General features: G+C 43.4%; 1 protein-coding gene across 7 annotated transcripts in view; it reads left to right on the top strand.

Moving 5' to 3' along the window:
- Trpm3 (transient receptor potential cation channel subfamily M member 3) overlaps nt 1-24989 on the top strand; it is a 526011-nt gene that overhangs the window by 437936 nt on the left and 63086 nt on the right. For 4 of the 7 annotated variants that reach the window (XM_055613956.1, XM_055613950.1, XM_055613955.1 and 1 more), the window contains 8 exons: nt 4181-4216; nt 4364-4504; nt 6777-6806; nt 7742-8031; nt 8668-8896; nt 11378-11545; nt 16425-16565; nt 21844-21972. In XM_055613956.1, coding sequence (XP_055469931.1) covers nt 4181-4216; nt 4364-4504; nt 6777-6806; nt 7742-8031; nt 8668-8896; nt 11378-11545; nt 16425-16565; nt 21844-21972 — 1164 coding nt within the window. The remainder of the gene's footprint in view (nt 1-4180; nt 4217-4363; nt 4505-6776; nt 6807-7741; nt 8032-8667; nt 8897-11377; nt 11546-16424; nt 16566-21843; nt 21973-24989) is intronic. The other 3 variants (XM_055613952.1, XM_055613951.1, XM_055613953.1) reach the window with 3 other exon arrangements.

Below are 24989 nucleotides of genomic sequence, written 5' to 3'. Positions count from 1 at the left end.
AGGGAGGGAGGGAGGGAGGGCGGCTTCCTTCAGAGGAAGGAAGGAAGGAAGGAAGGAAGGAAGGAAGGAAGGAAGGAAGGAAGGAAGGAAGGGTTTCTGAAACTTTGGGTAAGGAAAGGAGATTTTCATAAGCCCATATGCTAAATTCATGCAAATTTGTAGGAGCATTCTTATTCTTAAAATAATCAATTGTCTGGCTTTTTACTTTGCCAGTCTACCAAACCATGGGTAACCCCTTTCTTCCCCTGAGCGCTCCCCAGGCTGAGTCCTTCCTAGTGACTGTTCCCCCCACCACTAAGCCTGTCCCTCAAGTCTTGTTCTCAAGGCTTGTTATGAGCAGTTGAGCTGACAGCCATACCATGAGCTGACAACTAGACAGCTCATCTGAAGAGCACATGCAACCTGTGAGTTTGAACTGCTCTCTAGGACACCTTTAAGCATGGCATGATTTAAATTTTTCCTTTGAGTAATGGTTCATAGCATGAAGACAGCATTTTCAAGTTGTCAACCTCCTTCCCAACCCTCTCTATTAAATCATTTGAGTCTTGGGACCTACCCTGTATTGTTAAGGCATGAAATGGGAAATCATTGTTGAGGTTTTGCCCATTACCAAAGTCATGACCCACAGGGTGGGACAGCACTAGGAACAACAGACAGAATAAGAATGATTCTGGTATCGTTTTTTGACTTCCAATTTGAAAAGATCCAAAGCAAAGGAAGACTCCTCCAGAAGGCTGTTGTCTCTACTTGTTGTGCATGCAAGATGCTACTCACTCTCTCTGTCTTCTTCAGAGCAAGTGGAGAGAAAACACAGGTCCTTCCCTTGACCAACCCCAGCCCCACACACCAAACAACAGGGGACATCAACCCTGAACACTTTGCACATGGGTCTCTGCCCAGTGGGTGGCAGTAGATAATAAAAGCAGATAATGAGTGTTGATTAACAGTTGGACTTACAGAGGCAGGTGAGACCTGTGACACAATGGTCCATGTCACCTGATTTTTAGAGCATAAAGTGGGATACAGAAAAGGATACAGGCTCACATGGGGTTGAGCTAATAAAGCCTAGCCCAGTGTTATTTGCTCTGGAGACTTGTGTCTCTGGCCTTTCTTGACATGAATACCTGCAAACTCCCCTTCTGTCCAACAATTGTGTCCTAGGATAAGCAATAAAGATACTAGATCATTGATATGTTCAAACCACAGCAAGTCAAGATCATCAGCCTCAACATGCAGCAAGGCTGCCATTCCCTTTAGAGTCTACCCAGGACACAGTTACCTCAAGAGGCCTAAAGTTACATCTGAGTTTTATTTATGAAATCTATTTGTCCTTTCCTAAAAGGTTTCCATTCTTCTAGCAAGAAACATGGAGATAGAAACAGATGCCGTCAGCCTTGCAGGCAGACTTCAAACTCAGTAAAGTAAATGTTCCCTCTTCATGACATTACAAACAAGAACATCTGACACCTTCTTCTCCAGTCTTTCCATCTACTTTGATCTCTTTGCATTAGCTCACCAAAACAGGGAGCTGAGGAAGAGTCAGCGGCTTCTGGTAGGCAGGCATTGTTCCCTTGCTCTCAAACAGAATGCAAGCCATTTCCTCAGCCCTATAGAACCCAAAGCTTAAAATTTTTTTTTAAAAAAAAGTTTCTTCTGTTTCAAACTTAATGTCAGGTAATGTCTTCTGACATGGCAAAGTATACCCCCTTCCTTGTAAGTATGAATCAATAATTGCCCCTTATGAAGTAAAGTATATGTTTAAAATATCTGCCGTTAAATTTATATTTCTTTGAGTTTTACCATTACCACCTTTCTGACAGTCCTTATATTTTAAAGACCCTCCAAATTCATAAACAATACCACTCAGTATTGGCCTTAAGATACTACTGGTGTGTTATGTGTAAAATTCAAACTTATGCTCACACCTGATTTTCTCACAGTAATGTGCATAAGCATTAAAGAGTACATTCATAAGAAAGGAGAGAAGGCAAAGACGCTTTCTTGAAGGACAACTAAGCTAATGAAGTGAATTTCAGAATAAAGAACCACCTCATTTTAGATCCCAACCTGGACTTGGGGTGCTAGCAAAGGGACCTGCAGAACCAAGTGGACAGAGCTGAACAGCAAGGAGATGTGAAGAGCAACAGCGAAGTCCTATGCTCAGACCAGTACTTAAATAGCTGTCCCTCCATGCCTTCACAGCAAGAACCGCCACTGAATTCCAGATGCAATGCCCCATGTGGTCCAGGCCATGTTTTCCGGTGTACTGGGGCTATCCCAACCAGGGTGTAGCTACTTCATTCTGTTACTAAGAATATAACACAAGGGGGCTGGAGAGATGACTCAGTGGTTAAGAGCTCTGACTGCTCTTCCAGAGGTCCTGAGTTCAATTTTCAGCAACTACATGGTGGCTTACAACCATGTATACCTCCTACTGCTGTCTTCTGGCATGCAGGTGTACATACAGATAGAACATTCAAAATAAATAAATAAAATCTTTATATATATATATAGAGAGAGAGAGAGCGAGAGAGAGAGAGAGAGAGAGAGAGAGAGATCACAAACAGTCTAACCCCAAACTAGATGCCAAACATATTAATTTATTTCATCAGTTTCACTGATACATATTTTCAACAGCAAAAATTCCAAGACCCAAGCACATCCTATGCATTATAAAAGTCATGGGAAATATAAAAAGAAATATTCAGGGAAGTCTAAAACTGTCAGTTTAATGACAGGGCTACATTGAAACCAGCTTTAACCAATTAAATGAATTTCCTACCGACAGAGACTCCCACATCACATTTTGGAGGTCCCTACATAGACTGCCATTGCCACCTAAGCCTTAGGTAGTAGAGAGGAGGTTTCACAAACTCAAAAGCTTACATCAGAATTCACCCAGAGGAGTTAATGAGGCACACTGGGCCCAAGCACTCAAGTAGGCAGGATGCAGCCCAAACCTCCACATGGTGACCAAATTCTCCACAGCGTGTGTGATACTGGCAGAAGATGCTGTCATGCATCTGAAATTAGGCCAGCCAGCAAGAGCTGCCAGTCTTCCATGTCCTTTGGAATTCACTGTATATTCCTTCTTCCTTGACTTAACAGAGCAGTTTCCTTGGGCTCGGAGTCCTTTTCTGAACCATCTGTAAGAATAAGTCCCTGTATTCTACCCCTGGAACGAGCACTCAAAAAAAAAAAAAAAAAAAAAACTAACAAACAACAACAAAGACAAAGATAGACAGACAGACAGACAGATTGATAGATAGATAGATAGATAGATAGATAGATAGATAGATAGATAGATAGATAGATAGATGAAAGATTCACCATACTTTACTTCTGGGTCCTTAAGAAATGCTACTCTGGCTAGAGATGTGCCTCAATGTTAAAATGCTTTCTAGCCAGGCGGTGGTGGCCCGTGCCTTGGTGGCAGAGGCAGATGGATCTTGTGAGTTCCAGGCCAGCCTGGTCTACAGATCTACTTCGAAGAGAGCCAAGGCTACACATCGAAACCTTGTCTCAAAAAAAAAACAATTAGTTAATTAATTGATCGGTTGATTGATTAAACACTTTACCTAACATACACAAAGTCCTGGCTTCCATCCTAGTACTGTGTCCTTCTCCCAACAATACTAAGCTGTTTTGAAACGTAAGGTGACAAAATCACCTTAATTTTGTGAAAGCTTTTATTCCAATGTTAAAATTTCTTCTTCTGTTACACACACACGCACACCTTGAGCACAAGGAACATGAATGCAGCTCCATTCTGACACTGTCCTGTCAGAATGTCTGAAATCCCGTCCTAGCTATCTGTTCTTTAAGGAGGGGCATGTGACCAGCTAACAGAGGTGGTGGGTTCAGGTAGACTTAGGTCTAAGTGGTCCTCACCCTGGTAGCGACACTCTTTTTCTGAGAGGAGTCTTCCTTTTGTGAGTGGGGAGAAAACTAAGGGCCTGCAAGAGGCAGGCCTGGGTCAGAGACAGAGAGGGCTCAGGAGCTCAGGGGAGCCTGCGTCTAGCCGCTGGGAGTGATAGCCCTTGCCTTGACTAGCCTGTGTTTCTCTCTGCTACACTGGTGTTTTTTTCTCCCCAGCTGAAGACTTGAATAAATAATTTGATTTTCTGTTATTGCCGGCGATTACCGCATCTTCTTATTTAACTTATGTCTTCTTTCCAAGCGAGAATATCCAGGTTTCGGTTGGATCTATTTTAAGGTGAATTAATTAACCAGCATAATAATACATTCTTGTTTCTGTTTTCAATATAATTTTTACTCTAAAATAGTTACCGAACACTTGCCAATGAACTCCTAGTAAACCACACCATCTTTTTGGGTTTGTTGTGCCCTTCCTCCCTAACAGGGAAACCTGCCCCCGGACTACAGAATCAGCCTCATAGACATTGGCCTGGTGATTGAGTACCTGATGGGCGGGGCTTACCGCTGCAACTACACGCGCAAGCGCTTCCGGACCCTCTACCACAATCTTTTCGGGCCCAAAAGGGTGAGCTTCTAGCGTGTTCTTAGACTGTTTGGGGAGGACTAGGGAGGGGAGGTTTGAGGAACGGACTCCTGTCTCCAAGGGGCAAACAAGTTGAAAAACGGAACAAGTCGAAAAACAAAAACTTCACCTCCCCTCTTTTTCCATCCAAAATATCGAAATTCATTACTGAATTTTAAAATACTGGCCAAAATATTATTTCTGTTGTTTTCCTTGAAATTACAGTCCTACCTTGGTCAGCCTAAAAAAAAAAAAAAAAAACCACGCCTGTCTAAGTGTTGCTGTCTAAATAACCATAGTCTCTCTGCTCGTCTTTCCTTCAAATAAAAATGATCTTCCATTTTTGGGTTTTGGGGAGTTTGGTTTGGGTTTTTTGTTTGTTTGTTTGTTTTGCTTTTTATGCCTGCAATTCAATTCCAGAAAAAAAAAAAAAATCCACGATTCTCCTCAGGCATCATTGGGTCAGTCTGGCCAAAGTGAGCCAGGCAGGGACAGCTTCCTCTTATATCCCACGGGATGGTAATTGTGCACGCCTAGGACACGTCCTCATGGGTCGATTTACCAATGATGACATCTTGAGGACATTCCTAAGTGAAGCTGTTTGGGTTTGTTGTGTTGTTTGGCTGGTTCATTTGTGCCTAGCTAGTAGCAGGATCAAATGGCAGCAGCCAAGCTTTGTTACAGTCAAGCAGAGACCCCCGCAGCCTTGGGCCACTGGTGTTTTCCTGAATAGGGTGGGATCTCAAAGGCGTGTTGTTATTTCTACAGTCATAATTTGGGGTGTACTCCCTAAATGGGTCTGGGGGCTCTCGGGACCCTGCAACAACATCCCAAGCGCTTCCATCTCTGCTGCATAATATTCCTTTTTTATCTCTTTTAAAAAGTGTGTATGATTTCCTTAGTGCTTGGGTTTTATGGTTTTTCCCTTTAGTTCATGTAATTTTGTTTTTGTTCTTCTAACTTCTTTTATTTTTAACGAAGTTTTTTGCCAATGAAAGTATCTTATGGGGCCATTAGAAAACCAAAAATGGGGACAAAAAGTTTGAATGAAGACAAAAACTTGAACTTGCGCTCACTTTAGAGGCCAAAAGAGAAAAGCAGGGAGACCAGCTTCAAGCTATTTCAACTTATATAATTGTATCAAATTTGCAGGAACTGTCAGCTCACAATTCTTATTAGCTTCCTCAGTAGCTTCCAAAATGACCCCTACTGCTGTGCTGCATTTAGGAGCACGGGTCCCGGCCGTGGGCTGTGATTTCTGTTCTCCCCTTCTTAATTACAAAGCAAGCTCTATAATTCCCAAGTGGCCTTTTCTGTGGCCTTCAGTCGCGCCTGTTCTACACGTTTCCAGCATGGCCAGGATGTCACTGTGTGGTGATGTTCTCCATGCCACAGAGCCATTTCCACCACCATCAACACCTGCTCTGGTACTCACATTCTTGCTGCACTGTGCTGCACCAGAGGGCAGCTAGAGGAGGCATCTAAACGAACATTTTGAATTATACCCCAAGTCTCCAGATAGTAGAGGTTTTCCGGAGGTTTGAGAAATATCTTGTTTGATCTGTTGAATGTTTCATTTTTCATCTGTCTTCTCTGCTCAGGCTGCTGTAATAAAAATAGCATAAACTAAGGGGCATATTAAACAAAATCAATGTATCTCTCACAGTTCTAAGTTCAAGCACAAGATACCAACTGACTGAATGTAGGTAGAGGGCCTGTTTTCTGCTTCATATTTGGCACTTTCTGGCTGTGTCTTCACATGGGAAAAAGCAAATAATCTCCCACTAGTCTTTTTGATAAGGACACAAATTTATTTCAGGAGGTGTCTTCCATAAGGACATAACACTCTCCCTCAAATACCCACCCCAATACCAACAGTTGTCAATTAGAATTTCACCATTTGATGGGGATGGGAAGGAAAACATTCAGACCATAATATTCATTCAACTGCTGGATATCCTGGAGGTGACAATCAAGCAGGTGGTTATAGGAAAGGGAGAGAAACTTTGGTCCACAAGAGGATGATAAACCTTCAGTTATATCTCTTCAGCCTTCTAATTCTCTGTGGTTCACGAAAATCACAACATCTCCAATTCTCCTAGAATTCTAAAAAAAAAAAAAACATGTTCCTTTTATTGTGTTTACTCAGTGACATAAAATTAATGCTTTACGGTACAGTAGAGTTCTTATATTATTTATTTGCAATATAGTAGAATTCGTTTCTTACCTCAATGAAAGAAAGATCTAACTTTGTTCACAACATTTTTTTAAACAGCCCAAAGCCTTGAAACTTCTGGGAATGGAGGTTAGTGTTTGCTCAAATTATTAGTGTCGATTATTCTCTTTCTCACATATTTAAAAGATATATGAGTTCATTTTAATAGTAAGGCTTAGTGCATGATTCTAAAATATGGAAATAAAGATTTTCCAAGTGCCATGATGGCAGCTCACAGTAGCTCTTAAAATTCCACACTGAATTTATGTTAGCATTGGGTTAAAAAAAAAAAAAAAAGATAAATCATATTGTAAATACTGACTTGAAAACTGAGTATATAAACTTCACAGGCAAAATCAATTATAGATATATACAATGGCAACAGATCCAAAGAATGTCACAGATGCTTCTAATAGGGATGCAGGCGCTTGAGCGGTTGTGTTCCCATCTTTGGTTCATTGTTTATTGTTGTTATGTGAAAACACATGCATAGGCTATCCTTGCTTTGTCAGAAAATAAATACATAAATAAATAAGTAAACAAGGCAATGCTGTCCATCATGGGGTATAGACAGCCACACCTGTGGAAGAAGAAATGAACAAAGAATGAAAATGGCCTTTGAAAATACTTTTGGAATTTTTGAGACAGACTCTCATTATGTAGCGCATCCTGGCCTTGAACCCACCATCCTCCTGTTTCTGACTCCAAGGTGTTGCTGGGATTTTAGGTATTCACCACTGTGCCCAGCTTAGAAAGTGCTTTTTTGTTTTGTTTTGTTTTGTTTTGTTTTGTTTTGTATTTAAGTAAAGCATAAACTGACATGTTGATAGCTGAGTATGCATTTACTAAGTCTTATTTTTAAATTAGTCCTGAAGGAGCTTGTGAGTCTCTTTAGGATAAGAGCTGGTCTGGTTCATTTCAGTGTGATTCTAGGACTGAGCCAATGGAAGGAATACATAAAATATGTAATGAATTAATCTGATTCACTTTCAACTCAGCCTGTATTTGTTTCTTTAAAATTGCAGGATGATATTCCCTTGAGGAGAGGAAGAAAGACAACCAAGAAGCGTGAAGAAGAGGTGGACATTGACCTGGATGACCCTGAGATTAACCATTTCCCATTCCCCTTCCATGAGCTAATGGTGTGGGCTGTCCTCATGAAGAGGCAGAAGATGGCCCTGTTCTTCTGGCAGCATGGAGAGGAGGCCATGGCCAAAGCCCTGGTGGCCTGCAAGCTCTGCAAAGCCATGGCTCATGAGGCCTCTGAGAATGACATGGTAGATGACATTTCCCAGGAGCTGAACCACAACTCCAGGTTGGCCAGCCATCACATGAGGAGGGAGGGGAAAGAAGGAAATGCCAGAAGTTCTGGTCTTCATAAAACTTTATGGGGGCAAAAAAGCCACCCCACTAGAGCACACAGAGGGTGAGCATGAGTAATTTGTCCTTATTATTCATAATGCTGCACAGAGGTACAAAGGGAGTACACCAATTATCACTCATCCTCTAGAGTGCCCTCAAGCAACAGGTCATATCATCATGTATTTCCTATCCAACTTAGGAAATCATCTCAGAGAATTTAGGCAACATGGCCGATCATACCTGGTTGGCAAGAACTAGATTTGAACTTGAGGCCTGTCACACTGAAAAAGACACACTAAACTCTAATCATTGCTTGATTATTCTGCCTCTACCTTCACATGCCCTGATTTGGAGGCCTTGAGCTCAGTAGTCAAGCTTTGACTTACATCTTCAGTTATAGACATGGTAGCTGGCACATAGAGAATGCTTAAAGGATGTTGACTAGGTGGGTTTATGAGCGCACTAGACCTTACATGAGAGAGCTACTCCACACAGCAAGCTACCTTTTACAACTGAACAGGGGGGCCCATCTTTGTTCATGGCAGTCTCCAAGTTGTCCTGAAAGAGTGTCCTGTGCACTGTCTTTCAGGGACTTTGGCCAGCTGGCTGTGGAGCTCTTGGACCAGTCCTATAAGCAGGATGAGCAGCTGGCCATGAAACTGCTGACGTATGAGTTGAAGAACTGGAGCAATGCCACGTGCCTGCAGCTGGCTGTGGCTGCCAAGCACCGTGACTTCATTGCACACACATGCAGCCAAATGTTGCTTACAGACATGTGGATGGGACGTCTCCGCATGCGCAAGAACTCAGGCCTCAAGGTCAGCATGCCCAGAAGCGATCTGTTGACATAGAATCCAAGGGTTGGTTGGAGTTTTCCAAGCCAAATTTGTGGTGGGTCTGGGGGTTGTCTTACGTTGGAAGGTGGTATTGACCCACCACTATTCCTTAGATTCTCCTTAGAGATGTGATTTTCATTTAGGGTCAAGAATTTGAACTTGAGGACTGTCACATTTATCAAGGCAAGCTACATACACTCTAGTCATTGGTTGGTTATTTTGCCTCTATCTTGAGCATGCCTTGGGTGGGGACTCTTGAATGCAGATCTCGAGTTCTACCCAAACAGAATCTTCTCTCACATCACAAAATGCAGAGTGCACACAAGTCCCGTAGGGGGTATCTTAAGCTCTGGCATAGCCATGCTACCACAGGAGTCTCACCTAAGCCACCATTCTTGCCCTGTGAGGCTGAATACCCTCCCACCCAGGTCCCACCCAGGTCCCACCCAGGTCCCACCCAGGCTATCCTTGCATTATGTCATATCACAGAGGCATGGGCTCTGATAGTATGGCCTTGAAAATTTTTAACTAAACTAAAGTTGAGATAGATTTGTTTATCAAGATATTACTCACTTTAAAAAAATGTTGGGAGATTGGGAAATCAAACCCAGAACCTCACATAGGGCAATGAGCTACATTCCTAGTGCCTGATAGATTCTCAAATGAATAAACACAAGTCACAGGCCTGTTTGAACAACCTAAGCCCATTTTAAAATGTTGTGTATGTAGCTGTAGGTGTATAAATTAAGGAGAAACAAGAGGAATGTAATCAAGTGTATTTAGTAGTTTCCAGGAATATTGAAGAGACCGTGTGAGGTGCTTGTTCTTAAGAACAGGAAGGTGGGTGGCAGCTTTCGCCTCCTTTGTAGTTTTAGAGCAGGATCTCAGGGCTCCACACCCGCCAGGAAAGCTTTCTACCTTTGAATTATACACTCAGCCCAATTTTCGCTTCTTCTAACCCTTTTTTATGATTTTCAGGTAAACATTAAAGTGAAAGGATTAAAGGGGGTGGGATAGATATAAGTGATCAAGAGAATGGAAGGGTGTTTGTTATGTTTTGTTTTTATGCCAGTTTTTAATTATATGTATTTAAAATAAAAATACGATACTTTACATACACAGTGAAATAATTACCAGAGCTAAGTAAATTGTCATATTCATCATGTTACTGTTAGTTACCCCCCCCTTTTTTTTTTTTTGCATGTGGTAACATTGGCTAAAATACACTTTCTTAAGAAATGGCCAGTATATAATATGATGTCATGACGATGTTGGACACAATGTACATAAGCTCTCTAGACATCCTTACCACACAATTTTGCATCCTCCCATCTTTGGCTGCATTTTTACTGGGCCAGCACTGTCTGTCCTGCTCCACCTTTCTTGGGGGCTCTTAGCCCAAAGTCACAAAAAGGTTTCTATGAAGTGTGTCATGTGCTACATTCCAGAGTCATGCTGCTAGTGGTTACCAAGCCTGGCCTCAGGTGGAGGACCAAGCCAGGTCTCAGCTCCAAGGACAGGGATTTGTACCCTGTAAAGATAGCCAGCATGCCATTTGAGCGCTCCACGAAACCTATAGTGCAGAGTCATTGCTGGCCCTTTTTTCCTGACTGGACTGGAGTCCCTATGAGTATTTCAGGATCTGGTAGTCCCAGTAAGAGCATCATTCTCACTGACCCTTCAGGTTCAGTTCAGGTTCAGTGTCTTCAAGGAGGCTCATCTTCAGGAGCCTCATACACTGGGACCATTTTAGAATCCAGAGAAGATGGAGCGCGTGGATAATGGAGGAGAAAGCTCTGCCACGAAAAAGGCCCATATATTGAGCATCCTGACACTGAGATTCACATACAGTGTTTACACATGAGAGCAATGTAATGCTGGTCTTCCTGGGGCTTCTGTGCACGAAAACCGGCTATTCCTGATAAATACAGAGATCTCTGGGGAGAGGGATCTGTTGTACACTAGCTAATGCCAGCAGAATGTTCTACAGTAGGTAAAATGATTTTTCTACACGTGCCTTCAAAGTCAATTTAGAAAAAATTTCTTTACAGAGACCACCAGCTGACATAGCCACTTGATACAGTCACAAACAAATCCCGGTACATGTACATGAAATGATTTTACAAAGCCAAGTGCTGTCTAATGACTAAATGTAACTCTTATGTTTTTCCACCTTGGATGAGCTTTCTTTCTTCAGTTTTCCCCAGGAAAATGAGAATTAATAGGTTAAGAAGTATTTGAGCAAAATAAGTATTTCCTAGAAAGGACAAAAAAAATTCTTCTTTATGTGTTTGGATTTCCAAATATGCACATCCCTGTAGAGTAAACACAACACCTGTACGTGTGTGTGTGTGCACAAACACATACACTTATGCCACATCCCAGCCTCTCTGATTCTAAGCTACCACCCTAATCTTAATCCTTTAAATGTGATTATTATTATTATCATTATTATTACTTTAGGTAATTCTGGGAATTCTACTTCCTCCTTCAATTCTCAGCTTGGAGTTCAAGAACAAAGACGACATGCCCTATATGTCTCAGGCCCAAGAAATTCATCTCCAAGAGAAGGAGCCGGAGGAGTCAGAGAAACCCACAAAGGAAAAGGATGAGGAGGACATGGAACTAACAGTAAGAAAACACTATGCAGTTTTTCTCCCTGGATTGGGAGAATCCCCCAATCCAGACATCCATTGATGTTGCCAGGGTTCAATAATGCTTGAGAGTAGATAAGGCTTCCCCAGCCTCCTGTCAGGTCTAACCATGGAAGTGTTGAGACTACAATATCATAAAAGTTTTCTCTTTGTGCACAGACAGCTCAGCTCTAGGACCCAACTGTATGTAAAGTCCTTCTGGCAATGGTACTGCAAAATAAATCAATGAAATTCAAAGCCAGACACCCTCAGATTTCCAGGCAAGCATCTGTTTATAAACATGATGGTATGATTGGCAATCTTAACACACAAGAATGAAAGGGAAGCCGTGAGCTGTGAGCAGCCAATTTTGCTGAGCTGGAAGCATTCGTTGGGGTCAAAGTCACAAACCCAGCACTAACTGAATTTTGAGGTTTGTACGGAAAGCTTTTATTAGCTTCCCAGTACAATTATAGAACACGGATGCTTTGTTCTGCTGAGAGAACAAGACAGCTGTGCACAGAACCACTTCCCACAGCCCCCACCCAAGTGACATGACTGCCACTGGCTTGTGCCCAAAGGCTAAAAATAGCCTGTGCTATTAAAGGGACAAATAGGGCTTCATAGTTTGGGAGAGCTGCATCAAACAGCAACTCTATAAGGACAGTTTTGAAGTGCTTCAGCCTCCCTCATTGCCACTGGCTACAGGAGTGATAACCCAGAAGGAGCTGTAAGAGGAGAAGATGAAAATTGGTTTGGTTCAGGTGACAAAGAGACTTTGCGTGAGTCTCCTCACTGGGACCACCGTGGGACATGTTTATCTTTCATATGCACAGTGCCTCTTTCCAGAAGCCCCTTCCTACAGATCTGATGCTAAATATGAGCCTTCACTTACAAGATGCAAAGCCAATTTTTGTTTCAGCTCCCAAATCATTGTAAAAATCTATGTAGGCACCTGCCGTGGCCTGCCCAGCAACAGCATCCGTTGAATTTCATGTCATAATTTTGATCTCTGAACTCCTCAGATAAGAAATGATATTTTAATCATGGTTAGTGTTGATGCTGGATTCTTGCTGGCTGTTTTAGCAGAGAGGTAAAGAGAATGTACTTTGGAGTCAGAATCCTGCCCCTTCACCTACTTGCTTTGTGAACTTGAACACAATTCCATCCCTTCAGGAGTGGGAGCATAGGCTTGTCTGCTCGCAGGTGGCTACATGGTTTAAAGAGTAAACCGCTTAGGCACATGCATGTGGGCTACTTAGACTAACAACTAAATATTAATAAACACTTGCTTATGCTGTTGAAACAGTGATGCACACTCTGTCCGCCCTCACTCATGGGAGCACATCATGCCCAGGTAGACATTGTTCCACCTCACAGATTAGAAGAAAGGGACTCAGATTTTAAATTGCCCCCATCTACACAGCTGCTTAGTTGCAACAGTGGGATTAGGATTGAGACATACATGCTCCATTAGCTATTGTTATGTATGTAACATCCGCTAACTGTCGAGAGAGAGAGAGAGAGAGAGAGAGAGAGAGAGAACTATTTTCTATTCTCAGGTGGTCCTGCTTAGTGGATTTAGTTTTCCACAGAGCAGAGAGCTTCCACGGGATGCCGGCTGTCCCAGATCAAGTATGGTCCCTCTCAGGCACAAATCCTGGGAGGATAGCCAGAAACTGAGTGGTACTCTTTGGCTGGGTATAGAGAAAGGAGCATCCTTTGTCTCCTAAGAGCTTTAGGGCCTTTGATCCTTCAGGAAGCCACTATCAAAGATGTCTCCCTAGTCCCAGAGCACAGCGGGCTTGCCAGGGTGTAGATCCTAGAACTGTGAACTTGAGTAGGAAGTGCAAAGATGAGTAGACAGCTCACAGAGAAGAGTAAGGTGGGGACTTGTGGGCTGCAGGCTTTCTGTGGGGCAGCCCTGTCTTCAAAGAGAGCCTCTTTTCACCCTGGTGCCAAATTCTTTCTCCTGTTGCTTCTCTGGTAAGCATTTTACCCTAGACAGGACTGGAAAAAGGAGCTCATTGACAAGCCCATTCCCTTCATGGAGCTGCTGTTTGAGCTTCTAGCAAAATGAATGCATCCTTTCTGAGAACAGGACATCCTTGGTTGCTTCCAAAATGAAGCCTGTGCACCCTGCTCATCATCCTTAGCAGCTTAATTTGCATCAGGGGCTCTTTCTCCACTTTGACACCTGTGCCCAGCTGGCAGAATCTCAAATCTGTACAGAGTGATCATATGTATGACCCTGTTCCAACCTCTTTTTCTCCTAGAAAGTATTTTTTTTTTCTATTTTTAATGTTTCTCGCCTACATAAATGGCCCTGCTAAATTCTGCTTTAAGCAAGGTCAAAGGAAATGTTTGACCACAGGGAAAAGAAATCAACAAAATCAGCAAATTAGGCTGCGAAGGCTAGAGCTGATAAAAGACTGTAAGCCTGTGAAAGACAAGTCTTTGCAAGTATACCCCACTCAGAACAAATGTGAGTGGTGGAGAAAAAAGCAGGGTGCAATGTTTTATTTGACCTTTATAGCCAAGTAAGTGTGCCAGCCTGTGCTTAAGCCTAAGACAGTTCCAGCATGTGCAGAGGTCCAAGACTACCTATAAATTTTCTAGGAAAGCCATTGTCCCTAAAGATGTCACGCCGTAGGATATATGAAAATCCTTAAATTATCTTTACTTTCATTCTATGGTGTCCCCAAATGCCACTGAATTATTGGGCATAGAAATAAGCAGAACAGGAAGAGAGTAGTTGTTACGTAAATTATAGGACAAATATCTCATACAGCCGGGGTCTCTTGAGGCCAGTGACCAACATTGGTAGGACTCTCCTGTGCTTAACCCATAAGACCATTGATTCAGTTCACTGATGAAAATAGATACATACCATCGCCATAAAGTGAAATCTTCCTACCCATTAGCTCAAGGCACCTTTCTCACCAGAATATAGAAACAAACAGAGCTCGCCTCTCCAGAATTACTGCTGGATAAACATAAATCATTTGTGTGTGTCATACAGTTGAATGGACTGGCTATAAGGAAATCATTGAAATAACTGGAACTAATATTTATATGTGTTGTATCAGGTAGCCAGAAAACTAAATCATGGCGTGGTTATCTGTCCTTAACATCACTGAAAATTGCAATCATTGCTATAATTAAATCTCTTAATTTGAAACACATGTGCCAAGTACTATGTCTTATCCCAAATCCTTGTCAGTTCTGAGCAGTTAGAATGTCTTATCCTAGTCTCACATATATTTGGAGTCTCAGGCTGTAGCAGGGGTGGGGTTGGAATGCAGCAGCTCATCAAGTAAGAGAAAGCGCTGTGAAGGCTTGAGGACCATAGTTCAAACCCCAGACCTACATAAAAAGCTATGACCGCATGTGCCTAAAACCCAGTGCCAGGAGGTAAAGGCAGATATCGGAGGCTCACTAGAGTTTACTGGTCCACCAGACCAACACCAGGTTCAGTGAGAGATCCTGTATCAAGAGACTAGAGTGGACAGAGTGGAATAAAGTGATTGATAGAGAAGCACACTTAATATTCTCCTCTGGTCCCTGCAGGCACGTGTGTACACAGATGTACAGCATCACAAGTTTACGACATTCACACATAAAAGAAAGACACAAAAGAAGAATCCAGTTTCCTCACACTGTAAAACTAGCCCTGTCTAATAATAATATTGAAGAATTAAAGCCTGTACTTTGTCCTTTTATTGACTCTCATAGCATGCACACCTTTTAGATGAGGGGCCCTTCAAGCAAGAGTATCCAAGAAGGTCCCAGTTAACTTGAAGACTGTCTAGTAGTTACTGAGCATCTTATTAAGTGCCAGATATTAGTACATAGGCCCCAAGGACAATAACCCAATTTACGGCTAAAGAAAGTAGGTCTCGGGGGGGGGGGGGGCTAAAACAACTTGCCTGAGAATGCACAGCTTCTGAGTATTCAACTCAGAACTCATTTTCCCATCTGAGTCATCCACAGCCTAGAAGCTGTCACCATTAGACTCTCTGCAACAGCCTATTGTGTGCTGCCCAGACAGGGTATATCTTCCTGTTCTCAGATTCTGCTGTTTTTGCAATATTTGATCTTCATTACTCATACTGCTACTCTTGTGGTGTACAGAGAGGGACTCCACGTTTATGGAGACCTCCAGCAGCTTGGAGCTAAGGACCATTTCAGATCAGGCCTGCCTCAAATCCTTCTCCTAGCCCACCTGGCTGCAGAGGAAGGCGCTATACCCAGGAGTTACTATAAAACTGATAAGGGCAATGACTCCAGTCTTAAAGGTTTAAAATGGAGGGATCACTGCCCACGCTTTGATATGGGTAATGATATTTTTAGCCTAGCTAAATTCCAGGCACTTCAGATGACTTATTACTTGAACGCTCCTGTGCTTTGGATATGTGATGGGCTCTGACCAATCTTCCCTCTGACTAGAGAGTCACTAGCACAGGCATAGACAGAATTTGAATCTGATCTAGCACATCTTATACATATATTGGAAGAAGGTAACAGAACTAGAACAGATTCCTGTAGCCTGGCCTTCCCAAACACTGCTTATTACCCGTTTCAGAACTCAAAGTACATCCTCTTGCCTACTTCATTCAGAGAGTCCATAAAAGAGGATCTTATAAAAGAAAAGCTCAAAAAACATTCCCCAAGCCTTCTGTCCTCAGCAGAAGAAATACACAGCTTACACTAATATAGTGCAAACTCACACATAAAACAGGCATGCCTTTAAATCTCTGGAGTATGCGGTTTACATTCTTGGGTTCTGTTCTGTGAGCTCTCAAGTGCCATGAGCGTCCCTCTGAAAAATGCCTACAGAGCTTAACCATGATGGTCCCTGTTTTCTCCCACTATAGGCAATGCTGGGGCGAAACAACGGGGAGTCATCCAGAAAGAAAGATGAAGAAGAAGTCCAAAGCAGGCACCGGCTAATACCCGTGGGCCGAAAAATCTATGAGTTCTACAATGCACCCATCGTGAAGTTCTGGTTCTACACTGTAAGCATTTTTCCTACCCCCTTTCCAAATGACTAACCACAGGAATGGGTGCTCCTCTCTCAGGCACCTGTGTGGTTTTCACTGAGCAGCATTCTGTGGCACGTGTGCAGGAATGGAAGCTCTGTGACCTTGTTTTTCCAGTAGCTACACAACATTCGTAGACTTTGCTGGCCAGCTTCCATGGGCTGCCTTTCTCCTTGCCGCAGAAGCTAAAGGAGCTGACAGAGAGTGAGGAGTAATAGAAACAGGGGTGAGCTGTGTATGAGTTTAGGTCAACATGAAAACAAATGCCCTTCTTCAGAACACTCTCTTTTGTTGCCACATGGATGAGGACTAGCACCGAGTGGCCCATTACAGGTGACCATCCTGGGCTTCAGGGGACCACTTGTGGGTCAGGTTGAAGCACAGTATAGATGTGGCACCTCTAGGGACAGACAGCGTCTATAAGTAACAACTTCCCACCTGGTAATGACATTAGTCACGTTTTCTTACTCAGACACAATTAAACTGCAAGCAGCTCAAAGCAAGAAAACCACCAGTGTGGCAAGCATTCTCCAAAAATCACACCCCACATACACTTCCTTCCAGCAGAGCCATGGGCTGTCCCTGAAATGGCATCTGAGAAAGTAGAAATGGACATGGCTGGGTTTCCTTTCAACATTTTCCAGCAGTTCTCAACCTTCCTAATGCTGTGACCCCAACCATAAGATTATTGTTGTTGCTGCTTCATAACTGTAATCTTGCTACTGATATGAACTGTCATGTAAATATCTGATATTTCCCATGATCTGAGGTAACCCTCTGTGAAAGGGTCATTTGACACCCCCTCAGGGGTCATGACCCGTCGGTTGAGAACCGCTGAAGCTTTAAGTGAGCTGTTGGCCTAACCCCCTCTGATTCTGTCCAGCCTGGTGGAGCGACACCAGCTAAAGGACAATGTGTCTTTATTTTTAGACTCCCTCACAACCAGCTGCAAAAAGCAGCCATTCGGGTCAACAACAGGGTAATCTAGGTTTGGGAAGAAGAGGGCTCAGATGACCATGTGAGTTGCTTCCTGTGCAGTCCTGCATGCCAATATTTAGCACTGGCTTTAAAGCAGTGCTTTGCAGCCTCAGCACTGGTGGTATTTCAGCTAGGATAATTCTTTGTCATGCAGCAACATCCTGCTCTGTGCCCACCAGATACCACTAGAACACTCTGTCCTTTAAAGATGACAGCCAAAATGTTTCCAGGCACTTGTAGGATAGAAATGACTGCTGGCTAAAAGCCACTGCTTTAAAGGATGATCTTCATGGTGTCTGAGAAAATAGAAAAGTGCATATTACAAAATAAAATTTCCAATGTATTGACATTATAAAATAATGTCCACCTTAGAATAACATACATTGAAAAAGTCAGTTTCCTTTTTTTTTTTAACAGCACTCTCTCAAGATTCCTCTGCTGAAAACATCAGAGCTGTGACTGTATGCAGTCTGGAAAGAGATAGGCTGCACATAGGGCCACCCCTGTCCCTCTGTGCTCTGCAACCCCAAACAAGTTACTTTCCCATTCCACAGATGGACATGACATGAGCCTGTGATGAAAAAGCATTTGGGGCTGAAAGTTGGTCACAAGTACCCTGGACAGTGCCTCTCAGCCGTGGCACCTCCAAAACAAGATTATTGGAATCACCCTCTGCACTTTGGGTTTTGGTTTAAGCCTGGGTCTCACCCAGGTTTTGCTCAAACTCCTGATCTTTTTGCCTCAGCATCTCATGGCTGGGATTACAGGCTCATGTCATGTCCATCTGTGGAACACTTTAAAAACTTGCTCACCCTGGCCTGCACTCTGAGGGCTTTAACGTCATCCCTCTGGGTACTGCATTAGAGCTTCCCAGGTCATTGTCAGGAGTAGCCAGGGATAAGAAGCCCTGACTCAGGACAGAGAGTAGTGAACTTTAGCCCATTTTATTTAATGCCCATGATAAGAAAGAAGTGGGGAGGTTGTTTAGCAAAACACCCCGGTGTCTCTGATGATTACAGAAACACTGCTTCAAACATCATTTGCAGCATGCTTTGGAACTTATTTTATTAGTTGTCCTAATTAATTGCCATTTAGTTAGGCTTATGGTTTCAAAGGGCCAGAGTCTATAATAATGGTGAAGGCATAATGGCAGAACAGCAGAGAAAGCTCTCATCTTCAAGTAGGAGACTGAAAAAGCTAACTCAAAATTATGTGAGTCTTTTGAAACCTCATATAGCCACTAAGAGGAGAACAGGCACTCTAACATATGAACTTACAGGGGTCATGCTCCTTCAGATCACCGCAGGAGCCATCTTTGACAGTGGGGGTTAGGTGGCTCTCTCTCTCGTGACTGACTGGGTTAGCATCACACACAGTCTCCCACTTGTGTTCAAATAATTCCAGAAATGTGTGTTCACATGGTGACAAAACCCAGACCTCAAGGAAATGAGTGGAAAGGAGACGGCCACGTTTTTGAGACCCCCAACAAATGCTTAACAATAAAACTCATCAGATCGGTGGTTGCATTTGCTGTGGCCTGTGTTCTCTGTAAGAATATTTCTCTCTCAGATTTCCAGAAGTTTCCCTTCTTCATCCTCTGTCACTCTGTCCAAAGGGAGCCCCCCACCTCACTCCCCTGTGACCTCTTGTCCTCATCTCATCTTCCCAGAGGAACAGGTGGGTCCTCTTCAGTTCCAGGATTGAAAAAAACAGAGATCCAATTGGCTCACAGCCCCTGTCTCTGCAGAGACACTTTCTCAGTTGTGAATTGGAAAAATTCGAGTTCAGGGTGCAAAAACATCGCAGCTCAGAGACATGATGTGAACTGTGTGTTACAGTGACAGGTCTTTCCCAGAGGCCCTAGCAGGTTAGTGGACTTACACAGGGTGTCCTGCATGACCTGAAACTCATGTTTCTCTGCCTACCTTCCTTCCTAGACACGCGCTAGACCTAAGTTCAAAGGATGGAATCTGTTAGTAAAATTAGTTAAGTTTCTTAGATGCAAAAGTTTTGAAGACCCATGTTCATGTAACATGTGACAAAAGGAAAAAATGCCTTGGAATATTTTGCACTAAACTTCAAAAAATGTTAAAACAAATAACAACAACAACAAAAAGAAACAAACAAACAGGGCACTTAACAAGATTCACTCCACCTTGAAGCAATAGAATTTTACTCAATGAAAGGACAGCCTTGGCCAGGAAAAAAGAAGCAATTCCAGGCAAAAGGGAGTAGAGTGTGTTAGTCAGTTTTACCCACTGACTTCCTGCCTCTGTGTTTTGTAGCTCTGCATACAAGGAGTGCAGAGCAGACGTCCATGTGTTCTTGGTTGTAACCTAAACCCATGTGAACCAGCCGCACTTGGAACCAATTCTTCAAGAACGACTCACTAACTGATTCTGAAGCGGGGAGCTGTGGGAACCTAGGCATGGACCAGGGTAACTGTAGTCGTGGGGGGCGTAAAACTGCAGCGCTCCCCCTTTGTCACAGTCTGATTGTTCCAGATGTGATGCTGTTTACCTCTGTCGCAGCTTCCCCCTTTAGAGGAAGGGAGGGCTGGGAAGCAGCTCTCGGAGGCCGAATGTCTGCCTACCTTGCACAGGTCTTGGCTTCAACCTCCAACACCAAAAAAAGGAAAAGAGGGGTAAAGTTAGATAGATGAGAGAGAGAGAGAGAGAGAGAGAGAGAGAGAGAGGGCAGAAAGGAAATTCTCTGTCACCGCTGTGCCTGGACATATGTCATCAATGTAATGGGGGTGTCAGGGTACCTTTAATTCACATATTTGGTTTATAAAAATTGAAAGAAGGAGCCCATTGGGAGCTAGATAAGACAATGTCTGGTCCCACATCTCTTATCTCCTAGCCAAGCAGTGGCTTCTGCCATTTAAGTTGTTTTATAGCCTAAAGTCACCCAATGTCTTCAGCTTCTCAAATTCTCAGTCCTCTTGCCCACATGCTGTCCTGTTCTTTGCCACATGACCCCGAAAGAATGCAAATTGGAATCAGCTCACTCTAGGTTCCTGCTCACAGCCCCTGAGGCTAGGCAGGGCCCTGCTCAATGTGAAGCATTGCCCGCAGAAGGTTTTGCTCATCTGCCATTCCCCTTGGGGTAAATTTTCTTATGCAAGAACACCACCAATTCTCTTCTTCCCGCATTGACATCACTGAATTTTTTCAGTGATAGATTCCAAGCCTGGGCCCTGAGCAGTGTTCCCAAAACATCTAGCATTTCAGCCACTCATAGCAGGGTTCAAACTCCAGATGCTGGAGCCTCAGGAGGATTAGCCTACTCTGGTACACAGCAGGCCACACTCCCCGGGCTTTCCTGTAAGTGGCTTTTTTTTTTTTTTTTTTTTTTTTGTCTTGTTTTAAAGAAGCAGAAAGCAAACTCAAATATTCCAACCGGACCAGGGCAGGATGAAAATACAGTGAAAAATGGGCAAAGTACTCCCTAAGAGCCGACCACTGTTGGTCAAAAACACCAGAAAAACATAAACTCAGGAGAGGGCAGAAGTGGGCCCTTGAGATTAAATCTAGGCTACTTACACTATAGTTTTGCCAACTTATAAGTACTATATGTAACTTCCTTTCCTTCTGGTGGGCATTAATTTATGTGGCATCTCTCAGAAAAAAAAATGAGAATATTTATATTTTTAAAATTGTTTTAAATAAATAATATTTTTAAATAATTGTCACCCTAGAATGGAAAGCCAGGTCTGTACCTAAGCAAGAATAGCCCTGTGAGGCCAGCTTCTTTTCTAAGCCAGAACACACCCATACACACGCACACACACACACACACACATCTACACATGAACACATGAACAAACACAGACACACACACAAAAATGGTGATTGGCCCACAAATTCATACATAGTACACAAAGGACAAGCAATGTACTAGGGCCCCAGAGAGATCTATAAGGGTCAAACATTGCATATTTAATTATTTTAACTATTATGGTCTTTTAAAACATGTATGGGGCAGAGATAGCTCAGCTGGTAGAGGTAATTGTCATCAAGCCCAGTGACCTGAGTTTGATCCTCAGAACCCACATGGTTGATGGAGAGAAACAACTTCTGTGAATTCTTCTCCATTGGAATGCACACAGAAAACCAATAAATAGTCTTTGATATTTAAAACCCTATAGTGGATTTGTCATGGACTCCCTGACCTGCTTAGTGAGCTTGCTCTGTGCTACCATGCAGTGGTCTTGTCTAGGGCCCAGCTCCCAAGGCCTCTGCAGCTAGAAAACCATTATTGTATTTCCTTGCAGCTGGCATATATCGGATACCTGATGCTCTTCAATTACATCGTGCTGGTGAAGATGGAGCGCTGGCCTTCCACTCAGGAATGGATTGTCATCTCCTACATTTTCACTCTGGGAATAGAGAAGATGAGAGAGGTAACTAACTTTATAAATGAAAGCAAGAGGGAAATGGTGGCTCCTCATATCTGAGGATGGAAAGCCGAGAAGGATGTTTGGGGGCCAAATTAAACCTCAAACTGTGCTCTGTAAATCTGCTGAGGGAAGCTGCTTTCTTCTTTGTCAAACCTAGAGAAGTTTCCTAGGGCCATTGAATCTATTTTCTGCTCATAAGCCTTTTGCCCCAAGACATCCTCCAGTGGCCTTCAATATCATTTACACTTCCGTCTTCTCATCCCTATGAAGATGACTTTTTTTAATTTGTTATTCCTAACTCCCATTTCAGCCCTTTACTTGGGGTCTCCTTAGACATTGTCCACCAATCTAGTATCGCCTCTTCAAATGTGTTCCGACAGCTTGCCGTCAATCCCAGTGACCTGTGTTCAATGCCCAGAATGTTTATGGTAGACAGAGAAAAACAACTTCTCTGCACGTGTTCCTTTATTCAGTTTATTCGTGAGTTCATTCCTTCTTGAGTTCTTTCACACACATGCTGAGCGTTCTCCAGCCTTCATCCTCTAGGGAGCACCATGAGGATGGACACACAGTTTTGGCATTTTACGTTGAGGATGTAATAGTCTCGCCTCACCTACCTCCATATAAACCTAACAGGGCCACTGAAATGCCACCCCTATGTGATTTGTTTGAAGTACGGACAGGAAATCTTATCTGGTACTAAAAGAGAAATGAGCTGTGAGGCTATGGGAAACTTAGCAGTGTGCTGTGAAGAGAAACAATTCTGAACAGGATCCACTCCGTATGATTTCAGCTATATGAAGTTCTGGAAAACCCTACGTAGATGCTAAGAAAATTGGTGGTTGCTAGGGATAGGGCATTGGAAAGATGGAAACTGAAGCTCAGAGTTTCTATGGAAACAAAAATATTTTGTGTGCTACTCTAGTGATGGATTCGTATCATTCTACATATGTTCAAACCCATAGAATGTGCCCTACCCACAATAACCCATGAGTGACAAAACTTGTCAGCAACAGTGCACCATTTGAAAGTGTGAGGGGGGCTGCGGTGCGCCTTTGTAGGGACCAAAATGTACCATGGAAAGTGCTTTTTTGCGAACCTAAAACTGCTCTAAAAACTTAAGTAATTTAAAAAAAGAAAAGAAAAGCTAACCCCAGCGGCTTCTAAACTCTATGTGGTCAAGAACAGTCCACAAGGGGGCGCAGCAGTCCTTTTCAGTGCTCTCCACAAACTCCCACCTCACCAGAGAAAACCTCAGGGAAGAGGGGCTTGCAAGGTGATGACTGTTCCCTGAAACTGCAGTGAGTGGGCTAGGCCTTTTCAGTAGGAAAGGATCCTGTCAAGTCGGTGCCTTTCTGGGAACTCCAGAACAATCCTGGTTTCTGTATTATAATGGGGGGGCAGGAAGGATTGTTAAAACCTACAAACCCACCTTCACCTCCCAGACAGATTCAAAGATTCTTTCCCTACTGAATTTCATCTCTGGAGTGTTTTCCAAAGAAGAAAGATACGTATGTATAATATTTGATTACATTGAGAGTTAATACACACACACATCAAATTCAGTACCATCCCCTGGGTCTATTTGGGTGCTATTTTCATTCTAATGGGCATTTCCCCATCCTCAGAGCTTGGGAGAGGTATGCAAGTCCCATCTGATCAGACACCAGATGAAATCACTAAGGGACTAAGATGCCTTGTGTTGCTGCAGCTGACTGCCTGCACTATATTCTGCCATTCATAGTGCCTTCCGTTTCTTGAGCGGTGCAGCAGCCTTGTAAACTGAAAAACAGTAATAAATTTGCCTGGGATTTTGTGTAGCTCTGAGAACTGAGCCTGCTCCTGCTAGGGGCCCTGCCGCTGTGTGGTGCCAGCTGGCATTCGGGAGACTTAATACCCAGCCACATATTCCTTCCCCACCACAAGCAGAGGAGGAAAAGACTGGAGTGTGGAGACTGGAGGCTATCCAGGACTAGGCTGGAAGAAGACAGAGAGCAGCCTGTACTCCTCGGACTGTTCTAGAGTAGCTGCCAAGCAGGCGGGCTGCCAGCAACCTCCAGGCCCAGCTATCCATTTCTTATGAAGCTGCGTGTCGTGGCAGGCAGGGTGGGGCTTCCGATCCTGGGTCAGGACTGGGTCAGCTGAAGAGCACTTGCCTCTGAGGAAGATGTGGGAAGCGAGGTTATGGCCATTTTTGCGCCTAACCTTTTTCTCTGCAACTGGTAGGGTCGCTGGGGGTCCATGTCCCTACCTTGAACTCTGTAAGGATAGGCTCAACTATGGAGTAGCTGATGACTCCCACAAGTGCCAGCCTTCCTGCCTCCTTGTGGTTGGTACACAGGCCCTGGGGAACTCAGACATGACATCCTGGAAGCATGGAAAAGTTCGCGTGCTTCCGTGCCTCCCAAGCAAACACAAGAGAGGCTGTGGTTTCATGTGCTGCCCTTCCGTTCTCTTTACCACATACTTCTGCACGTAGTCACCAGAGCCAGCCACAGCAATCCCTTAATACTATGGAACTGTTTACAGCAAGCCTTAGTAGACATTACCTCACACAGTTCTTCCACAAGTCTGTGAGGTCAGTGACAGCCATGATCACATCCATTCCCGGTTTACAGGTCTGGGAAATAGGATTGAGCAATTGTTTGGTATGCCACAGCTAGAGAAGTGAGCTAGCTCTGAAACCAGTTAGGTTATCTGAAAATCGCTTCCTTTTCCACTCCTCCATTATGCTCTACTGCAGTAGTCCTCAACCTATGGGTCAAGATCCCTTTGGGCACTGAATGACCCTTTCACAGGGGTCACCTAAGACCATCAGAAAATACAGATGTTTATATTATGATTCATAACCATAGCAACATTATAATTATGAAGTAGCAGCAAAAATAATTTTAAGGTTGGGGCTCACCACAGCATAAGGCACTATATTAAAGAATGATTGAGAACCACTGGTCTACTAGTTCCCAGGATACCACGGCCTGTGCTAACAGCTAGCTTAGCAGTGATAGGGCAGAGGGGGG

This window comes from Psammomys obesus, unplaced genomic scaffold (assembly GCF_907164565.1).
Source record: "Psammomys obesus unplaced genomic scaffold, mPsaObe1.curated_primary_1811, whole genome shotgun sequence".
In the NCBI taxonomy this organism is placed as follows: domain Eukaryota; kingdom Metazoa; phylum Chordata; class Mammalia; order Rodentia; family Muridae; genus Psammomys; species Psammomys obesus.
Note: the sequence above shows the minus strand (reverse complement) of the source record. Positions and strands in the feature narration are given on the sequence as shown.